At 36.3% G+C, this 21,219-nt stretch overlaps 1 protein-coding gene across 4 annotated transcripts in view; it reads left to right on the top strand.

Moving 5' to 3' along the window:
• POC5 (POC5 centriolar protein) overlaps positions 1-21,219 on the top strand; it is a 35,273-nt gene that overhangs the window by 1,359 nt on the left and 12,695 nt on the right. The window contains exons 1-9 of one of the 4 annotated variants that reach the window (XM_063087239.1): positions 2,085-2,154; positions 2,272-2,367; positions 9,684-9,825; positions 11,761-11,844; positions 14,257-14,462; positions 16,163-16,339; positions 18,095-18,199; positions 19,847-20,026; positions 20,948-21,101. In XM_063087239.1, coding sequence (XP_062943309.1) covers positions 2,284-2,367; positions 9,684-9,825; positions 11,761-11,844; positions 14,257-14,462; positions 16,163-16,339; positions 18,095-18,199; positions 19,847-20,026; positions 20,948-21,101 — 1,132 coding nt within the window. In that variant the 5' untranslated portion in view covers positions 2,085-2,154; positions 2,272-2,283. Of the gene's footprint in view, positions 1-2,084; positions 2,155-2,271; positions 2,368-9,683; positions 9,826-11,760; positions 11,845-14,256; positions 14,463-16,162; positions 16,340-18,094; positions 18,200-19,846; positions 20,027-20,947; positions 21,102-21,219 lie in introns of those variants that run through there. The other 3 variants (XM_063087238.1, XM_063087240.1, XM_063087241.1) reach the window with 3 other exon arrangements.

The following is a 21,219-nucleotide window of genomic DNA, read 5'->3' as shown; positions in this document are numbered from 1 at the left end:
GTTCAAGCAAGTATCACAGCAACTTCCTGATCACCAGATTCAGGGTACCCCATTTAATCCTCATCTTTCTTTGGCATCTGACTTTTCCCTTCTCAAAGTTTTTGTGATGCAGCTCCCATAGTTCTGCTGTTCTGACTTCCTTTTCAGTCTTTGCTGACTCTTCTTTTTTTCTCCTTTAAAAGGTAGTGGTTCTGGCTTTAACTCTCTTCTCATTCACAGTAGTAGTCCTTAACTTTATTAGGGTTATGGTCCCCTCTGAACACATTTTGGAAGCTAAAGCTCCTCTTCCTAAAAAAATGTGCATTTATTGCTAAAAAATATCACATATAAGTTGGGTGTAATGGACCGCAGAATAAGAACTCTTTCTCACACTCCTTTTTATAGGTGATCTCATTCTTTCCCATTTTTAAGCTGTTCCCGTTATGCTAATGATTCCTCAAACTGGATCTCCAATCTGTACCTCAGGTACACAGTTCCCACACCACTTAACTCCAGGAAGCACCATTCACATTGTAGCTGTTTTGAATGGCAGTACTTGGGAGTCGTGCACTGCCTAGGCAGTGTGGCAATAAACTGCATACCTGCAGGCAACCTCACACCGAGCACATCTGATATTGAACTCATTGTCCTTCCTCTGAACCTGCTCATCTTCCTGCATTTCTTGCCTTGGTGAGTGGCACTGTAATCCATCTAGTTATCCAAAACAGCTATCTGGAAGCCATCAGCAATTCCTCCCTTTAACTTCTTTAGCCAATTATTGACCATGGTCTCTTGTTTCCATCGCCATAACACAACTGTCTCATAGTCATACCCTTGTTCTTCAGTCGTCCAATCCATCCTCAAAGCCGCCAGAGTGATCTTTCTAAAAAACAAGCCTGGTCATGTTATCAGTTGTTTAAAACATTTTATAACTTCTCTAGAATAAAGACCCAAATTTTTAATATGACAAATCATGATCTTCCATGATCTGGCTGCTCCTTACCTTCTTGTTTCATCCATAGCCAAGGCTTGCTTCACACCCTTTGCTTCAGCCTTACAAAACTACTTGCTGTTCCTAGCACACATGTCTATGCCTCTGTGTCTTTGCTTATGCTGCTCTGCAACCTGAAATGTCTTCATAACCTTTTATCCATCTTTCAGGAAGAGACCTACTCATCTTTCAGGTTTCAACAGCTGGGTCATCTTCTCTGTAAAAACTTTCTCTGCCTCCTTTCCCATTTCTTCACACCTGTGCAATCCCACCCCTTGAAAAATGGCTACTCCTACCTTCCTACCTTTCTACCTCTATTTTTTTAGGATCTAACAGCAGTTTTTTTCATCAGTCAGTCATTTATATTATATACATATCTGGCCCACTCCACAGATTGTGAAGTCCTTCAAGACAAGGACTTCATTTTACATTCATCACCAATGTCTTACATGTAACTGTTGTTTAGCTACTTTGAATAGTCACTATTTGTCTTTTAAATAATTTATGTGTTACTAAAAGTACTTTTATTATTTTTTTTTTGGTTAGGACTTTCAACAATTTTTCTCTACATGTTTGAATATGTTGTTCTGTTCTCATCTTTTCTTAAAATAATATTCACAAAAGGTAAGTTTCTCAAGAAGGGAATTTTTACAAATTGTTCATTCTGTCTTGGTTCTGTATCTTACAGGAAACTGCCCAGTACTCAGGGTGTCATATGTTGCTCAAGAACAGTGATCGCAATCTGTTATCCTCAACAGGCTCCACTAGTGATTTTTCTGAAGAGTCTCCTTTTTTTTTTAACCTTTCATGTGTTTGTCTCATCTCCTTGACTACATTATAAACTCACTAATGTTGGAATTAAGTCTGTAACTATTTTTCTTGCCCAGTGGTTTTTGTATATAGATACTCAGCATGCTGAATGAATGATTCTAACATATAACATAAAGGTTTTTTGCAGGTTGGGATACTGTTGCACTTATATGAGGGTACTTCAAAAAGTTTCTGGAAAAATAGAATTAAAACATGAATCTTTCCATGAACTTTTTTTTTTTTTTGACTGGTAAGGGGATTGCAACCCTTGGCATGGTGTTGTCTGCACCACGCTCAACCAGTGAGCGCACCGGCCATCCCTATATAGGATCTGAACCCGCGGCCTTGGCGCTACCAGCGCCGCACTCTCCCAGGTGAGCCATGGGGCTGCCCCCCATGAACTTTTTAAAGTACCCTCATATATCTATAAAGCATTTGATTTTAGTTGAAATATCAAGGGAAAAATTAAGTTAGCTTCTGTTATTTTATAGTGTTTGTGCAGAATGTCATCTGATGAGGAGAAATACTCACTTCCCGTTGTGCAGAATGAGTCCCATCGAGGCAGTTCTGTCTCTTCAGATCTTCAGGTAGGAAGAAACTTCTAAATTTGTCATGACTTTTTTAAAAAAATTTATTTCTTAATATATATGTATTTTTTACAAAGATGTTGTTGCACAGCAGTTGGGGAGGGGGAGAAGGGAAGGTGGAAGAAAATAGGGTGGAGGAAGGAGGGGGGCATGGTTGAGGCCCACGGCACCCCACTCATTCCTGCAGGGGAGATGAGGAGAATTCCAGCGGTGGCTTGGTAATTGCCAAGCGAAATGCAGATGTCAGGGTGTGGCTGAAACCCTCGGCCCCCAGCCGTCCCAGCTCAGGAGGCAGGGGCATTCCAGTGGCAGCTCAGAGGTTGTTGCTGGGCTGGTTGCAGATGTTGAGGGGGCATGGCTGAGGCCATCTGCCCCCTACTGCTCTGACTTGGGAGCCCAGGGTCCTTCCTGCAGCAGCTCAGTGGTCATAGCTGGGCTGGTTGTAGGTGTTGGGGTGAATGGCTGAGGCCCCCGGCCCTCCCCTCTCCCAAGCTTGGGAGCCCAGGGTGCTTCCAGTCCTTCTAGGTTTTATAGGTGTTCTTTGGTGATGTGAAACCTTTACTGGTTAATATCAAACTTTGTCTCTGGTCTGTGGGTATTTTGTTTTTTCTTTCAGTTCTGTGTGGGATTATTCACTGTTCTCACCCCTTAAACTCTGCACTGGAACTAATTTGTTGTCCTTTGCTTATTTCTAAAATGGGGGAACTTCCTGTGGGAACCAGCACTTGAGCCCTGTGGTTGAGCTAAATTGCTGCTTTGTTGCTGATTCCCTGTGGAAGGCTTTCTGTGCAGCTCAAATTTTAATGGTTGACTTTGTAGGTACTTCCGGGTCTCATGAGTTCTGGTACACCTGGGTTGTGTAGAAATTTTGGTCTGGATCTGAGTCTTTTCAGCAAACTGCACTCCTTACAGTTCTATATTCCTGACCAGTCTACACAGAGTGGGCCTGTGCTGATTGGAGGGCAGATCAGCTGTCCATGCTGTGCCCCAGTGTTCTCCTGGTGGGCCCATCTCCCCCACTGCCCATACCCCAAACACTTCCCATGGAACAGGACATGCATGGTCCCTTGCAATGACTCACTGGCCTCTGAGTGGCTCCTTTTTTCAGTTGTTTGTGGCTCCTTGCTCCTGTGTGGGTCCACAGGAACCCTGTTAGTGGTCTTGCTGGCCTGGGGGCACCAAGGCCCTCTTCTCCCCTGCAGCCTCCAAGAAACTTCATATGAAGGGCACAGCTGTGGCTTTTGCCAGCTCTTGCTCTGTGTGCTCATCAGCTCCAGCCTTGCAGTGGCCAGGATTTGAAATGGTGGGAGCGATGCTTTCTTTCTCTCATTGTGGCTTCTCCTGCCTTCATGAACTCCATAGGTCTCTCCTCTTCTTCACCTGAGCTCTAGTGTGTCCAGCTTGGCTGTCATTGCTTTTTAATAGTTGTGAATTGGTTCGTTTGTGGGAGAGAGTTACCCTGGGTAACATCTATCCCACCGTCTTGACTGAAGGCCAATCTGACTTTTTTATTTTAAACAAGTGATGATATTAAGGAAAACCAGGAATATATTTTTCATTTGTTCATTCTATTTAAAGGGAATCTTTCATCTTACAATAATATCAAACTTTGGGGATTACTTTACAAATTTTTGGAGTTACTTTACATTGTTTAACCTTTCAGAAAACAGCTATGAGCTCTTTAAACACTGTACAGAGGCTTCAACCAACAGTGAAAGGAGAAGCTGAAAATTTTAAGAAAAATGTTTGGACTCGTTTTCTTGGAATTTTCTCATTTTAGCTGCCTCTTATGAACGCTACTTTCACTTTTAATTCAAATTAATGCAGTATCAAATGATTCAAAGTTCTAGAGCCCGAGATGCCCCTGTGTTCTATTCGCTGAGGTTCTATTCCCTGTTGCCACAACATTCAGCACAATGTGCTGCCCAGGACCTGGATATTGACAGATAAATTGGATAAATTGACTGTAGAAGGTGTATTTACATGAAATGTTTCAAATTTCTTATTTCCAAATATTTTATCATCAAAAATACAAATTCAGATTTTTACAGTAGATTTTAAATGAGAGAATACTGACATGGTATATCTTAAGTTTTATAATTATTATCACTTAAGAGGGGAAAAGCCAGACATTGTGTTTATGCCTAAGTAGAGTAAATTGTTATTGGCACTGTATAATGTGAGCAAAGCTTTAGGAAAATATTTTATGAAACAAATGTGTTCTTTTAATTGAAATTGTGGATTTAGAAATTGGGAAATAATTTTAAAATATTTGAATATTTACCAGGATAAAAGTAGTCTAGAATTGCGATGTAGATATTTCACCCTTGCCTTCCCTTTTATGCTATCTTTCCCACATAGAGCTATCTTTTTAGGTTACAGTGCCTTCCTGCATTTCATCTCTGCCTTATCTAAACTTCAAGAAAGAACTGGTTAATTCATTTATACTGAAATGTAAACACCTTGTAAGGTCTCAAATTGTCATTTTGTCGAGAGACAAAGCTTTAAATCAAAAGAATAAATCTCTAGAGTAGAATTTAAAAGACGTAGTGATCAAGATGGTGGAATAGACGGTCCCCAGCATCACTCTCTCCAACAATCAAACAATTTACAACTATTAAAAAGCACTGAACTGCTAAGCTGGGGCCACTAGAGCTCAGAGGAAGAGGAAGAGAGACCTAAGGAGTTCATGAAAGCAGGAGAAGCCACGATAAGAGAAAGAAGGGACCATTCCAACCATTTTGAGCCCCAAACACTTCAAGGCTGGAGCTGGTGAGCACACGGAGCAAGAGTTGGCAAAAGCCACAGCTGTGCCCTTCATATGAAGTTTCTTGGAGGCTGCAGGGGAGAAGAGGGCCTTGGTGGCCCCCAGGCCAGCAAGACCACTAACAGGGTTCCTGTGGACCCACATAGGAGCGAGGAGCTACAGACAACAAAAAAGTAGCCACTCAGAGACCAGCGAGTCATTGTAAGAGGCCGACACATGGCCCATCCCATGGAAAGTGTTTGGAGTGCAGGGGATGGGGGAGACAGGCCTGCCTGGGGAACAGGGACACAGCATGGACAGCTGATCTGCCCTCCAGTCAGCAAAGGCCCACTCAGTGGATACTGGTCAGGAATATAGATCTGCAGGAGGTGCAGTTTGCTGAAAAGACTCGGGCCCAGACCAGAGTTTCCATGCAACCCAGGTGTACCAGAAATGATTATAAGTTCAACAGTTACAACGTGAGCTGCACAAAAGGCCTTCCCCAGAGAATCAGCAGCAAACCAGCAATTTAGCTCCACCACAGGGCTCAAGTGCTGGTTCCCACATAAGTTCCCCCATTTTAGAAGTAAGCAAAGGACAACAAATTAGTTCTAGTGCAGAGTCTGAGTGGTGGGAATAGCAAATAATCCAACACAGAACTGAAAGAAAAAACAAAAAACCCACAGATCAAAGTTCTGATATTAACTGGTAAAGGTCTAACATAACCAAAGAACATCTATAAAACCTAGAAGGACCAGAAGACCCTCAAGCTCCCAAGTCGGGGTGGGGGGAGGGCCAAGGGCATCAGACACACCTCCCCAGCATCCACATCCAACCCAGCAATGGCCACCAAATGCCTCAGCCATTCGCCCCCAAAGTCCACATCTAGCCAAGCCATGACCAAGCCACCTCTAGAAGCCCCCTATTCTCCCCTGCCAGAATGAGATGAGTGCCACGGGCCTCAACCACACCCTCCCTCCTTCTTCCTCCACCCTGTTCTCCTCCCTGCATCTGTTCCACAACAACCTCTTAGAATGTAAAAATAATAATAATAATAATAATATATAAGTAATTTTTTTTAATAAATAAAATATAAAAATCAGGAAAAGAAAAAAAAGAATTTGAGAGGTAGAGGGAAGAACCTTCCCGACCTACCAGAAATTATTTTGTAATATCGTTTATCTGTTTATAATGTCAGCCCAACTGAGAGTTTATTAGTAGCCCTCAATTTATGACCCTACTGGTTCTTGGAGTTGAAAATCTACCTATATTTCCTGTAGATACAATGTTATTATTTGGGGTTCTTCTACTAGACACATTTCAAAATATAAATACCAAAAATGATCTTAAAAATAAAATAACAAAATAAATATGTGCTTTTACATATATAGTAAATATGTAAATATAAACATTAAATAGAAAAAACCCTCATTGTATTTTTGTTAAATACAAAAATACCTCACGGGGTTTTTTGTTACTGTCTCAGTTATGTGAATGCTTCTTAAACCAGAAGATGGTAAATTCTGAGGGATGGTGCTGATGCACTGATAACTTCCTCTAAGCACAACAGGAGACCATCAGCCAAGTTGCCCTCACTCAAATGGTTGAGGAATGGGTTGAGCTGTATTTCAGGGTCACATCAATCCGGTTATTGGAGGGTGTGCAACATTACGAGTTTTTTGTTATTACAGGTTTCTTGTTTACATTGACAGGTTATCTTTGACAATTAAAAAAGGCAATATTGTTTATTTTGATCCTTAACTAAAAAGTAACCCTTTTGGCCTGTATCTACATATATGAAACTGTAAAATAGTCATTTAAATAACTGATTTTTAAAATATTTCCTTAAAATAAGTTAGAATATATATGATCATTGAATACTATTGATATATACTTATTTATCTCCCCTTTTAGTCATAGTGATTGTTGTGGGAACTTTTAAATAAATGTTTGGATCTTTTTTTTCTTTTGTGACCCACAACTGAGGTCAGACTAGGGAAACCACACCTGATAGCCACTGATTTCCACTTCGCCCTCCCTTTCTATATGCTGGAGGTGGTAATAAGCTAATGCTGACTGAGCAGAGCAGATTTGGCTGAATCTAGTTGTAATTGCCACCAGACGGAGGAGAATGAAAAATTTAATGACCTCAGAATGTAAGATAGTGATCGTATTAGTCTGTTCCGGCTACTGTAACAAAATGTAGATTCAGGGGCTTAAACAATACAAATTTAGTTTCTTACAGTTTTGAAGGCTAGAAGTCCCAGGTCAAGATCCATCAGGGTCAGATTCTGGTGAGGGCTCTCCTCCTGGCTTACAGACAGCTGCCTTCTTGTGCTATGTCTTCACAGGGTCTTTCCTCCATGCAGTATGTACACATGGTGGGAGAGAGAGAGCTCTCTGGTCAGGGCCCCAGTCCCTGACCTTATTTATCCTTAATTACTTCCTTAGAAGCCCCATCTCCAGATACATCCACGCTGTGTGTTAGGTCTTCAACAGATGAATTTTGGAGGGATACAAACATTCAGCCCACAGCAGCCATAGTTTTATATATTCTTAGCCAAAATCAAAAAGAGTGGCTTAAATGAGTGCCTTAACATTTGTTTTTCTTTCTTGTAAAAGTCTTAGTTGTTCCATCAGCCTGAGGTCATCTGAGGACCCAATCTCCTCTCTCTTATTGCTGTGCCATGCCCTAGGATATTGACCGTGCTTACATTATCAGGTGCTAGCTCACTACTACCTTTACCCCATGGGAAGAGGGAAACAGGAAGCAAGCAGCTTCCTTTTAAGACTTTATCTGAAGTCGTATACATTATTTTCACTCATCCCATAAACCAGGTCTCTTGGCCACACCTAGCTGCAAGGGAGACTGGGAAATGTAGCTGAGTGGCCATTTACCAAGGTCAAACCCTGGGGCTTTATTAACTTAAAGGAATAATGGGAAAATGGATGCTGCTAGACCACTTGTGGTCTCTACCATATGGAGTTAATGCACTTGAAATTTTTTATATTTTATTAGTTTATTAGGACTGATTCATACATTCAGGTTTATAGGAACCAGTGAATATCTTGTATATGGCCCCAATTTATCAAACTGTTTGGAAATTTTTTTATATTAATAACTGGAAAACTGATATTGTTCAGGAAGTATACTTTTTAAATTTAAGAATATTTAAATCTATTTAGAGAATTATAGTTACTTTTGTCAACATAAAAATTAAATGTTGTATTCTGATATTCTAAATGATTTTTTTTCTAATAAGAGCCTTCCACCTGTGATAACCATTGTGTGAAGTACTGACTTTTATTTTCTATCAGGAAATGTAAGTTTAAAACTCAGACAGTTGTTTATTGCCATGAAGGGGACATCACTAACAAAAAGGTTGATTATGCTAATATGAAGGGGGATTCTGGTGATCGAATTTTCTAAAGGTTCTGTCTTTGGAGTATCTGTGTTTCTCTTTTGTTGTTAGCCTTAACATATATAAAAATCTGTATTTGTTATAACTAATATTTACTGCATATAAGAAATAAGTTAAATATGTAAATCAATATTGAAACTCAAACCAAGTTGCTCTTTTACATTTAACGGCCCTAAAGGCTAGCAGTTTTCAAACATATAACAGCCTAAACCCTTTTTTTCAAATAATTTTATTTAAAATTGTAGTATAAAAAGCAGATGGTAACAGAACTACAATTGTATAGACTTACCTTATAAATTAAAATTGGTGACATTTATTTCTCACAGTCAGTTAGCAAAACCAGTTAAGGTGCCTTGATAAATGTACATTTGAAATTGGGAGGTAATAGATTAACAGTGTAATTTTATAAGCCTAAGTACCCAGTTTGCTCCTATATTTCTTTAGATTACATAATATCAGGAAAATTCTGATTCTCAATATAAGCACAGTCATGTACCATAGCAATGTTTGTGTCAACAATGGACGAGTGGTTCCGTAAAATTATAAGGGAGCTGAAAAATTCCTGTTGCCTAGTGACGTCATAGCCGTTGTAATGCAGTAATATGACACATTACTGACAGAGGAGCAATAAGTTGTACCATATAGCCTAGGTGTGTAGTAGGCCATACCATCTAGGTTTGTATGAGTATACTGTATGATCTTTGCACAACTCTATTATTGTAATTAAATTTCTTTAAAAATAAATCCAATACAGTTGGCCCTCCACATCCATGGGTTCCGCACTATGCATTCAACCAACCGTGGATCGAAAATATTTAGGGGAAAAAAATTCCGCAAGGTTCCAAAAAGCAAACTTGAATTTGCCATGCACTAAGTACTATGTTGCATCTATGCAAATGAAGTAATGTGTAGCAATTGTATTAGGTATTATAAGTAATATAGAGGTGATTTAAAGTATACGGGAGGGTATGTGTAGGATATATGCAAATACTGCACCATTTTGTACCAGGGCATCCTTGAGTATCCGAGGATTTTGGTATTCTTGAGGGTTCCTGGAACCAATCTCCCACAGATACCGAGGGATGACAGCAGTTAAATATATTATACAATTGTAACTGTTATAATACATTATTATTGGCTTCTCATAGGAAGAGTATGAAGAACTGCTTCGTTATGCTATAGTGACACCAAATATTGAATCCAGTACTGTACAGTCATCTCATCCTAAGGGAGAAGTGGTGCCAGATAATAGAATTCCTACTACAATTGATGATATTCTTCATAATCAAGGTTATGTATATTTTTCAAGATATTTCTTAATTTAATATATTATTGAGTTTATTAATGATACTTATGATTGTGAAAATGCCTCTCCAGATCAGTGATTCTTCTCAGTCATTGGTCCATATCAGTATCACCTGGAGAACGTTTTACATTTAATACATTATTCCTGGCTCTTATATGACAGCTAGATTTTTATTAGAGCTTTGGCTCTTACTTTTATGAGTAGTAATAAATTAAAGCAACACTGTAGCAATTGCTTGTCTCTAAGTTGCATCTCAGAACTTGTTCCCATGGTTTTATGCCAGGGTTATCTTGAAAACAAAATGCCCAAGCCCAGAATTAAAGCTGATCCATAGGTAGCCGTCAGAGTTTCTTAAGTTAGTCTACGGCCATACCACCCTGAACGCGCCCGATCTCGTCTGATCTCGGAAGCTAAGCAGGGTCGGGCCTGGTTAGTACTTGGATGGGAGAGTTTCTTAAGTTACTTTATGAACCACATACTAGTACTTTATCAGCACTATTTATATGGGGAGGACTATATGGATTATCGTAAAGGTGAACCCATATGTGGACTGTGTCAGCAACAGAATTGAGAGCTAAGACAAACTAGGATTTGTGTTGATAGATGAGTGAAAAGTGGAGAAAGCTTCTTTTACCTATCCATTCCTTATTTAGTAAAGTACAAGTTCCCGAACAGCTCACTCTAAATAAACGTTCTTTCAAAGGACACAGAAAGCCTTCCTAAAACAGCTCTGATAATGGACAGTTATCACACTGTAGGCATAACTCTAAGGATCCTTGTCCTGGAAAACACATGACACAGCCAACTCAGAGTCAAAAGGCTCCTGGGTTTTCTGGTAAGTCACAGCCCTAGAGTCTGTTGTTCCTCATCGTCTGTAGACATGGATTTTTCATTGCTCCTCAGTCTTCAGCCTACTGCTTTGGAACAACAAATAGGACCATAGGACTAGAACCTTTAAAAAAAATTTTTTTCTAACACAAAATTGTATATCCAAATTTTATTGATCTTCAAGAGATATGAACCTTGGATTTATTCATTCTACATCAATGATGTTGATCATGTTTTGATTACATTGGGTACCTCAACATGCAGTCCCTACTGAGGAAACTCAAAGCGCTGCATATTCTCTTGTAAATTTAAATAGGCAAATCAGCATTGTAGCCTTATGTACCTCTGCCCTTAAGGAAATTACCAAAAACTTATTTCCTTTCCCATTGCCAACAGTACTTGTTTATGCTCTTCCTTTCCCAAAAAAGATTTGAGATTAAAACATACAGCATATAGTACATTTAGATATTCTTTAGACATCCTGATTCACTAGTAGACTTTGTTAGGTTGGGCTTTGTAAATTTATCATCACACATTCTCTTTATTCTTGGTATTGTGGTTGCTTGGCATAAGGTAGGGTATGTCGAAGTTGGCAAAGTATATAAAGCCTCTAACACAGCCATTCTTGTTTTTTCCCAGTTTCCTTTTTGCCACCTATGGACTAAAGGTTTCTGAAGTAGAAGCAAGGAAGTTCTTGTCTGGGGGGAACTAGTGCCACTTTGGTTTGATTGCAGCTAGTGAAAAACAGCAGGCCCTTGGAAATACCCAGCGGCATAAGATAGCAAATCCTTTTCTAAGTTCTAATGTCATTTTCCCATTTGTTCTCTTACTGTGAATTGAATACCAGCATAAACTGAATTATCTTTTGCCCATATTTGGTGGCTGAGATTGAGTGATGCAGTGTCTTTTTCTAGTCTCAGATTTTTTTTCTTTTTTCTTTGTTCTTTGTCTTAGTGTTCCTATATCCCTAGCATGTTGTATTTTGTTTGTTCTAAAATCTTACTTATGTACTGCTACCTTCTTAGGTGAGTGTGAATAGGCATTTTATTTGAGTGGTTCAGTTTAATTAAAAAAAAATTTCTTTTTGGCAGGAAGTAACCCTTTAGTAAGAGAAACTGGGATGGAAGTTGGAAAAGAAAGTGATTTAAATATTTCAAGTCATTCAAAGACAGATGGTATGACTTTTCCTTAGTTTGTTTTTATTAATATACAACATTGTGGTTTAATGAATATTATCTATGTAGTAAGAGGAATAATTTCTTTTTGGCAGGATTTTTAAATGCTGTTATTGCTAATTTATTTTAAGCAATAATATTTAAAATAATCTCATAAGATTCCAAAATAGTATAATTAAGACAGGTTAATGCATTATACTGTGCAGCATTCTTAAAATTGCTAAGTTAGAGGGCAGGTATTTTAAAAGACTTAATGGGATATTAGATAGTTTGGCCATTTAAAATTTTTTTGTAAAGCAATGCACTGTTTCCCAACTTTCAGGCATTTGTGTACCAATATAATGATTTTCATGCTATCTTTACATGACTTGTTCTATTGTTTACTTTTTTTTTTTAAATATGTTCACTTTTTAGGTTAACTAAATTTTAGAGGGAAACTTTTTATCAGTCATTACTGAATAAAACAAAACTAAAATACACTTGTTACAAATAGAAAGTAATGGTAAAATAAATACAGTGAAAATGAAGTTATTAAATTTTATCTAAGTATAATCTTTAGCCATATAACAGCATTTCAGCAACAGTGTACCACATATACGACAGTGGTCCCTTAAGATTATAACGGATTTGAAAAACTCCTGTCACCTAGTGACTTTACAGCTGTCGTAATGTCACAGTGCAATGCATTACTCACTCATATCTGTGGTGACGCTGGCCAGGAGCAATAGGCTATACCATATAGGCCTAGGTGAGTCACAGGCTATTATACCATCTAGTTTTCTGTAAGTACATTCTGTGATCGCACAAGGACGAAATCTAACAGTGCACTTCTCAGAACACATCCTTATCGTTAAGCAGCACTTGGCTGTACTGTTGGTGGGTATGTGTTCAGCCTAAAGTCTGCTTTGTCTTTGTTGATAGGAAAGATTAACAAATGTTAGAGATTTTAAAAGCATATTAGAACCAGATGGGACTTTTTCATTGACACAGTCAGAATAATTAAGATAATAAAAAATAGAATACTTTTCTATGTGACTCAATGTTATTCATTTGAGAACCATTTAAGCCACCATGTAAGAAATGCCTCTGTCCTTTAGTTTCCTCACTTGTAAGTAGAAGTCTTAGCAATATAATCTGACTGCTTTTCCAGCTTCTTAAGTTACATGATTCTATTTTTTTAGAAGGTGAGTGTGTGTGTGTGTATTTTTTTTTTTTTTAACTAAAAAGCAGAGCCTATTCTTGTGAATGCAGATCTAGTTGGTAAAATCCAGTAAAAGAGAATATTCCTCATGTACTTTGTCATTCCACCTTACTCTTTGGGTTCCTTAACCATCTTCAGAACATGTGGGTAGTGTTTCAGTGTGACTATCCTGAATCTTGTGTTATATTTTTTATGCCAAACATACATATTAGGGAATGATCTTGAAAGATTTTCTTTTAAGTAGCAAGTTCTCTAGTAGATTTGTCTTTGTTTGATTCATTCAGTAAGGAAAAAAGGAAAGCCCTTTAATCTTGGTTATTAGGACCCTCATAACAAATGTGAGATATGAGAGAATTGGTGATGAATAGTCTCTAATTCCAACATAAATGTGTGATGAAATATTCACATTTCTATTTTGTGCTTTTTAGAGACAGATACCAACTATCAGGCATTTGTGTACCAATATAATGATTTTCATCCTAGTTTATACCATCTGTTCTATTTTTGGTTGTGGCTCTCCCATACTACCCTGTATATTGGCAGGGGGTGTTATATATATGTACATATATATAGAGATGTATATATTTCTCACCTGTGTGTTGAAGGTTAACACGGTGCCTTACAACAGAGTATCTGATAAACTTTATTACTAGTCTCTTTCTACTTACATTGTTGAATTTCAGTAGTGTTAAGACCAATCCCAGTGTTAAATATGAAGTAATAATGACCTATATACAACCACTCTGACCTTGGTCAATTACTTAACCCTCTCTGAACTTGTTTCCTCATCAGTAAAATGGAGAAGGTAATACCTATTTCTTAGGGTAGTATATGATATGAGAGCTAATCCTTATAATGGTTTTATTATGGGAACATAAAAATCACTTAGTTGATGTTGATAGGATGATGTGGATGATAATACTTACAGCTCAGGCTGGACCTGGATGTATGAAGCATCCTTAGTTGGTACAGAGGTCATTTGTTGTGAGGTGGTGGAGAGTGTAGGAGGCATCTCATGCCAGTCAGTCCTGAATCAGTGACAATACTGAAATTAAAAATAGCCCCATTAAGGTACACCTGAAAAGTAATTTCTCTGCATTTTTATCAGCCTCCGTAGATAGCAGACACCTTCTAGCTTTTCAATATGACTCCTTACCAATTTGGGTAATTTTCAATTTGGCATGACTACTACAACTTTTCTTTTATTCTAGGGTCGTCACCAGTGTTATCACCAAGGAAGCCTTCTCACCCAGTCATGGACTTCTTCAGTTCACATCTTTTAGGTGACTCTTCCTCACCAGCATCTAATTCTACTCATACAGATGCCCATGAAATACTTATGAGCGATTTTCTTGTTTCTGATGAAAACCTTCATAAGATGGAAAATGTACTTGATCTTTGGAGTTCAGGTCTTAAGGTATTGCAGTTGTTCAATTACAGTTGTTTAATATGCAGTGCAGTAGTTTTACTCTTCTTTCTACTGTTTAGTCTTCTTTTTTAATTATAAGTTTTTTGTTTTGTTTTTTTTTAATCTTTAGTTTCTTGAGCTCAGGTCAGTGTCTTAAATCTGCACTTCTCAATCTTTAATGCACATATGAATCACCTGGAAATCCTGTTAAACTGCAGTTTTGTACTCAATAGGTCTTGGGCAGGGCCCAGGGTTATCCATTCCTGTCAAGTGCCCAGGTGATACTGCTGGTTCAGAAACCATAGTTTGAGTTGCAAGCTTTTAAATAGTTACTGGAACAGCTCTGCACGTTCCATTGAATTTCTCAGATGTTTTGTAATGCTCAGCCTATGTGTGACTGAGACATATTGAGCCTTTACCATATCATAGTTGTGACTATTTCACTTTTAGTGTCTCAAGTACATAAAGGAAGGTTTGAGTCTTTTATGTAAAATAGGAGATCCCGCTTTAACAGTGTGTGTTTATCTTATAACCACCCTTAGCAACCACAGTATACAACAATAAATCTATAAACATTTATTTTTATTTTGGTGATATTACTGGCCTGTAAGTAAAACAAAGTATTGCAGAAATGGTAAGTTTTTTGATATCTAAAAAAAATTGGAGAAAACGACAGTTTTTCTGAAACATGTAGTTTGAAAATAGGTTGAGTATTCACTAGTGCATGAAGAAATTATGGTTATGTGAGTTCTGTGGCATTTGTATTTCTCTGTTATTTGGAATCTTAAATTCTAGAAATAATCTTTTAGCACAGCTTCTACCACTTTCCTTCCATGGAACAAGCTTCATACTTCTAATAATAAGTGTATAAGTCCATTAGAGTAGTGTACTACCAACCATTTAAGTTGTTCTATGTTCAGTTAACCACATTATCCATTTTTTAAATAACAAATGATTATTTGATCTTTCCTTACGCCAGTTAGTAGGATGAAAAGCCTTAGCAAGAGAAAGGAAGGAAGGAAAGAAAGACCACAGTAGTGCCATGGTCCAACAGAGGGAAGGAACATGCCTAGGACTACAAATTGGAGTGGAGGGGACAGGGGGAGGGAGACAGAAGTTGGGGGATAATTGGGAGGGGACAAAGGATACAAAAGTAATTTCTGGTAATGGGTATGCCCCCAGTGTGAATCTGGCCCTCATGTCATGGGCAGGAGGGGGGACAATTAGCTTTGTATCTCATGAATATTCTTAATAAATAATAAAAATTTTTTTTAAAAAGCCTTAGCAATTGATTGTAAGGTAACCATTGAGAGAAACAGTTCAGGATACCATCAACTCATGACTTCCACTGTCACCTCTATCTAAATATCTTCCTGGTCATTATGGCTCAGCATGGGCCATTGTCCTGCATTTCTTTTTTTCCCTGATCTATCTTAATATGAACGTTTAAGTCCGTGAATAAACAAAGGGCCTGATTTTTTTTTTGTTAAATGATAATAAGATTTCATACAAAATAACTTAAAATAGGAAAAAATTAATTTCTCTAGTATGGTGAATGTGCACTGTGCAAAAGCCATGACAGTGGAGCTTGCATACATTTTTCATTAGTATGTTTTGATTTCTTTAAAAACGTTTCTTAATTTCAGTGTAGTTTTAAGAAGTGATATTACGGAACAAACTACTTAACTGTTAGTAAATTTATTTTTCAGACAAACATCATATCTGAACTAAGTAAATGGAGACTTAATTTTATTGATTGGCACCGAATGGAAATGAAAAAAGAGAAAGAAAGGCATGCAGCACATTTAAAACAACTATGCGACCAGATCAATGACTTGAAGGAGCTGCAAAAAACCTTTGAAATCTCCATAGGAAGAAAAGATGAGGTCTTTTTTTATATATATGTCTTTTAACTGAGATTCAGTAAATGTCTTGCTAGATAATAAACTCCAGGAGCTAATGATTATTTAGCTCATATAAGATAGGTAAAATCACTTCAGAAACTAAAGAAAAATAAATTCATAGCCATAGGATTTATTCTTCCTATTAAACATGCCAGTGTAATGTCATTTGACCTTTGCCGTTGACTTCAGTGTTCTTGATATTTTAAGAGTGTATGCTTTGTAAACATATATTGAAATATCACCTTGTACCCCATAAATGTATACAATTATGCTTTGTCAATTAAAAATAATATTTTTTTAAAAGTGTATGATAAATGTAGGTATACTAGTTTTTTCTTCCTACCCTTAAGAAACATCAAGGTCCCAGCATTACCCACATTTTAAACCATCCTTTTAGGGATCACTTTTAACATCTCAAATTCTGTGATATGTCTTTCCTCATTGATGAAGTCTTTCTTCATTTTGTTGGTAAACACAGAGAATACTTTTTATTTCACTTTCTGTTTGTCTCAAGTACTTGAGGGTAAGGTTCAAGTCTGTGCTAATTTTTTGCCTCCTGGAACAAAGCAGATAGACAACAAATCTATGCCCCCACCCATTTATGGTATGGAGGGTGGTGGCTTTAAGAGGAGAGGGACTTTGGGCAAACACTCAGCTACTTGTCTGCAGAAGTAGCACTAGAATGTTTTAATGAACTAGGTAAAGATTATGTGTTTGTTTGTTTTTTTAAATGTACATATCTTTTGGTTTTGAAGGGTCTAATATAAAATTGAGCATTTTATGTACTTTGCTTTTTTGAAAAGATGGATACTACTGTCAGTAATTTTTTCCATTTCCCTCAAAACTATCTAAGGTTTTAAATATTCTAAATTTAATTTTTTTTATTTTGAAGCATCACACACAAAAAGAGTGTAGATATTATGTGTTCAGTTTATGCAAATGAATAAAGTGAATAGCCGTGCACTACCATTCAGCTTAAGTAGAGTATTACCGATATCTTAGAATATGTGCCTTTTCCTCTTTTGAAATTACTTAAAAGAAGAACGGCAATAAATGTCTCTTGGTAAATGTGCTCAGTTTACTGAATCTCTTTTTAATGTGGTCATTTTTAGATATATATTTCAGTTATTCAGTTCTTTATAAAAGAATATTAGGATTTAAAAGCCTTGGTAAGTTTTTTATTTTTAAGGACAAGAATAACATCCTTGAAGAAGTTCATCAAAATATAAGTATTACTTTTATAAGTTACTTTTATAAATTTCTTGTTTTTATAATATTCTTTTATAAGAAAATTAGTAAACAGTTATTGAGAAACTTCAATATCTAATGTAGTAATAGAGACTGGAAAGCTATTTAAAACCTGGCCCCTGTCCTTAAGTCTAGTGAAAAAGTCTTCTTGTATATGTAGCAAGACTTTTAAATGTACAATTGTTTTTCTTGAATTAAATGTCAGTAACTATATTAATTTTTATGTACATAAACTTATAATTGGTGATTACCAGGATATACACATAATGAAGATTTCTTTCCTCTTTTGTTCCGCTTCATTCATTGATATTTAGTATATTCATGTGGGAAAGTTTTGTGGTCTTTTTATAGATAATAATGAAGTTAAGTAGATGAATATAGCAGTGATTCATAGCTATTCTCTCTTGCATTTTGTGATATATGAGAAAATCACTTTACTAATTGCTGTTATTGTAATATCACAATAATTAGGTTAATTGCTATTTATAGGTGATTTCTAGCTTGTCTCATGCCATAGGCAAGCAAAAGGAAAAGATAGAGTTGATGAGAACATTCTTCCACTGGCGAATTGGTCATGTCAAATCCAGACAGGACGTAAGTATAAAAAAGGAAAAACCACTGACGGATATTACACTTCTGAACTCAAAAGAGTTTAGGATTACTTATTAGAACTCTTGTTAAAGATTTTCTTCTAATAAGTCAGAAAGAATTTATGACTTAATGTTCTTATTTCAAAGGAATTTGATTTTGATACAGTTTGGAATAAATACCTCTTAGATTTCATAGACTTAGGAAGGTACTTCAAAAAGTTTATGGAAAGATTCATATTATCTTCCAGCTCAATTTTTCCACAAACTTTTTAAAGTATCCTCGTATAGTATATATCATGATAGATAAATCATTTGCTCCTTTTTAGTAGGTTAATAAGGATTATACCTGAATTACAGATGCCCTAGTAAATGGACCCTTTTAAAAAATTTGACCTCAGATATGGTTATGTGGAGAAAGAATTTATAATCTTTTAACATATCTTATACTTCCTATATTGTTTCTACTTTTAAAATGCCTGAATACAACCTCTTCATAAAAAGGCATTACTGTATATTAAAGAATAGTGCAAATGTTTGTTGTATACACTTGCCTTAGGGTGAGAATCAAAGAAAGCCATGCCTGCATAACTTTCTAAAAATTGTCCTTAGTTTGTAGTATATAATTTAAACTTGAACGTCTTTTATTTTAATTGAGAGCTGAGTCAGTATATCAAAGTAAATGGTAAACAGAGAGAATAATAAACAAATTATTTTATCAAAAGTGGAAAAGCATGAAAGTCTATATATCCCACAAGAAAACACAATATAGAGACCCATGAATATAGGAGATGGATATAGATAGTTTTTTTCAAGAGATTAGTATTTAAGGAGAAAGCTATTATTTTCACGGAATAGGATTTCTCCTTTAAGAAAACTTCATGGTGTTTTCACTTTTTTATTAATCCCAATAGGTCAAATCCACATTAATCATATTGAAATGAGCTGTTTAAAGTGAATATTTATACCATATTTTCAAAGTTATTGGTCAAATGACATAATGAGAATACTTATTTTTAAAGGTTAGCTAGAATAGTTGAGGCTGTCATTACTTTTTGTAGTTTCTAAAGAAAATTGAGAATTGGAACTACTTCAAAAGAATTTAAATTCATTGACAAAAGAAAAATAGCATATGTTCCTATTTGGATTAGTTTCACACTATATATGATGGTAAGGTTAAATTAATCTTGCCTATGGTGGTGGCCACCAAGCTAAAGAGAAAGCAGTGTCATCCAAAGCCGCAGACACCACTCTTTTTGCCTTCCAGCCAATCTTTATTTTCATGGTCCTGCTTTCAGCTAAAAAGTGATGCAAATTCATAGCTAAGATGGCAAATGGTGGTTTACTCATTTTCTTTCATTCAGTCTTTTGTTTTTCCCTTAACTTGATTAATTGCATAAAGCAGTGATGTAATGTATAAGAGCTCAGGCTCAGGAGTCAGGCAAGTCTGGCTTTACCCTTTCTATTTGTGTGACCTAGGTAGTTATTTAACCTCTAAGCCTGCTGTCCTATGTGCAAGATGAGAATAATATGATTACACAGAAGTAAATGATCATGTAGGTACACTTACTACCATGTTATGTTTATTGTTATATCTACCAATGCATTCAGCAGTCTGCTGTGTTTTTGAAATTATGTGTTAATATTTATTTAGGTCTACGAAGGTAAACTAGCTGACCAGTACTTCCAGAGAACTTTACTGAAGAAAGTCTGGAAAGGCTGGCATTCCATCGTACAGAAGCAGTGGAAAGATGTGGTGGAGCGAGCTTGTCAAGCAAGAGCTGAAGAAGTGTGTGTCCAGATTTCCAATGATTATGAAACCAAAGTTGCTATGGTAAACTTTTTTTTAAGTTTTATTTTCTTTTAATACAATAAAAAAGATGGGTGGATTCACTATTAGTTTATAGTTAGACTATTTCTTTGTTCTTTATGTTGCCAGACATAAAGACGAAAACAAAAATGTTTATCCTCATGCTAGTTTAAATAAACTGTATTCTTAAAGGGTTGATATGAAGTAGTTGTTTATAAATTGAGAGTATTTTCCCATTGACTTTAATAACGAAATTAACATTGTTTCCATGGGAAAACATTTGGGACCCAAAATGAAATGAAAACCATTCTGAAGAATGAAATAGGCCTCTTGAAATCAAATATTAAAAGGAAAACACATTTCATCATTACAGCACTAAATTCTTAGTATTAAAAATAAATTTCCATAATACAAACAGTTTTCTGTAGTTCAAAATGGCATGCCGAATAATACAGTCCCTTTAGGTTTGGTCTGTGGGAAAGTGTATTGTACCTAATGTCACTCTTCACTTTCAATTCTATAGATAACATTTACATTTTTAAAATTCTGTTAATATTGCAGGCATTGTCTTATTTTTTTCTGAAAGGATGAGGGCTATCTGTGGCTCTTAATATATTTTGTTTAATATCCTACATAAAAGTTTTATGTTAAGAAATGACATATCTTTTTGCATAATGAAAACACATCAGCAATCTTCAGTGGGACTGTTATACAACTTCTTATCTGAGCCTTGACTTTATGGTTAGAAATGAAAATGATTTGTTGAATGTATACAATAGAGGTAAGATGTACCTTTCGGGCACATAATTGAGAGGTACGTGGCAAACTGTGTTTAGTATTTCACATAAGAATAACCTCACGATATAAGTCTATTATTTAACAATAATATTCTTCCCATGACTCAAATCTTTTTTGTTTTCTTTTTTGTAATTCTCCTTATTCTAGTTATCTGGAGCTTTAGAAAATGCCAAAGCTGAGATTCAAAGAATGCAACATGAAAAAGAGCACTTTGAAGATTCCATGAAAAAAGCTTTCATGAGGGGTGTGTGTGCATTAAATCTTGAAGCCATGACTATGTTTCAGAACAGAAATGATACAGGTTAGTATTTCATTGAAGACTGTCTATTTTCAAAAAAAGGATTTGAGGAGATTTCAGTGATGGCTATGGTCTACAGTACTAATATTCCACAGTGGGCATGTTTCATCCAGGTATTGGT

The sequence above is a fragment of the Cynocephalus volans genome, chromosome 2 (genome assembly GCF_027409185.1).
Source record: "Cynocephalus volans isolate mCynVol1 chromosome 2, mCynVol1.pri, whole genome shotgun sequence".
NCBI classification, from domain to species: Eukaryota; Metazoa; Chordata; class Mammalia; order Dermoptera; family Cynocephalidae; genus Cynocephalus; species Cynocephalus volans.
Note: the sequence above shows the minus strand (reverse complement) of the source record. Positions and strands in the feature narration are given on the sequence as shown.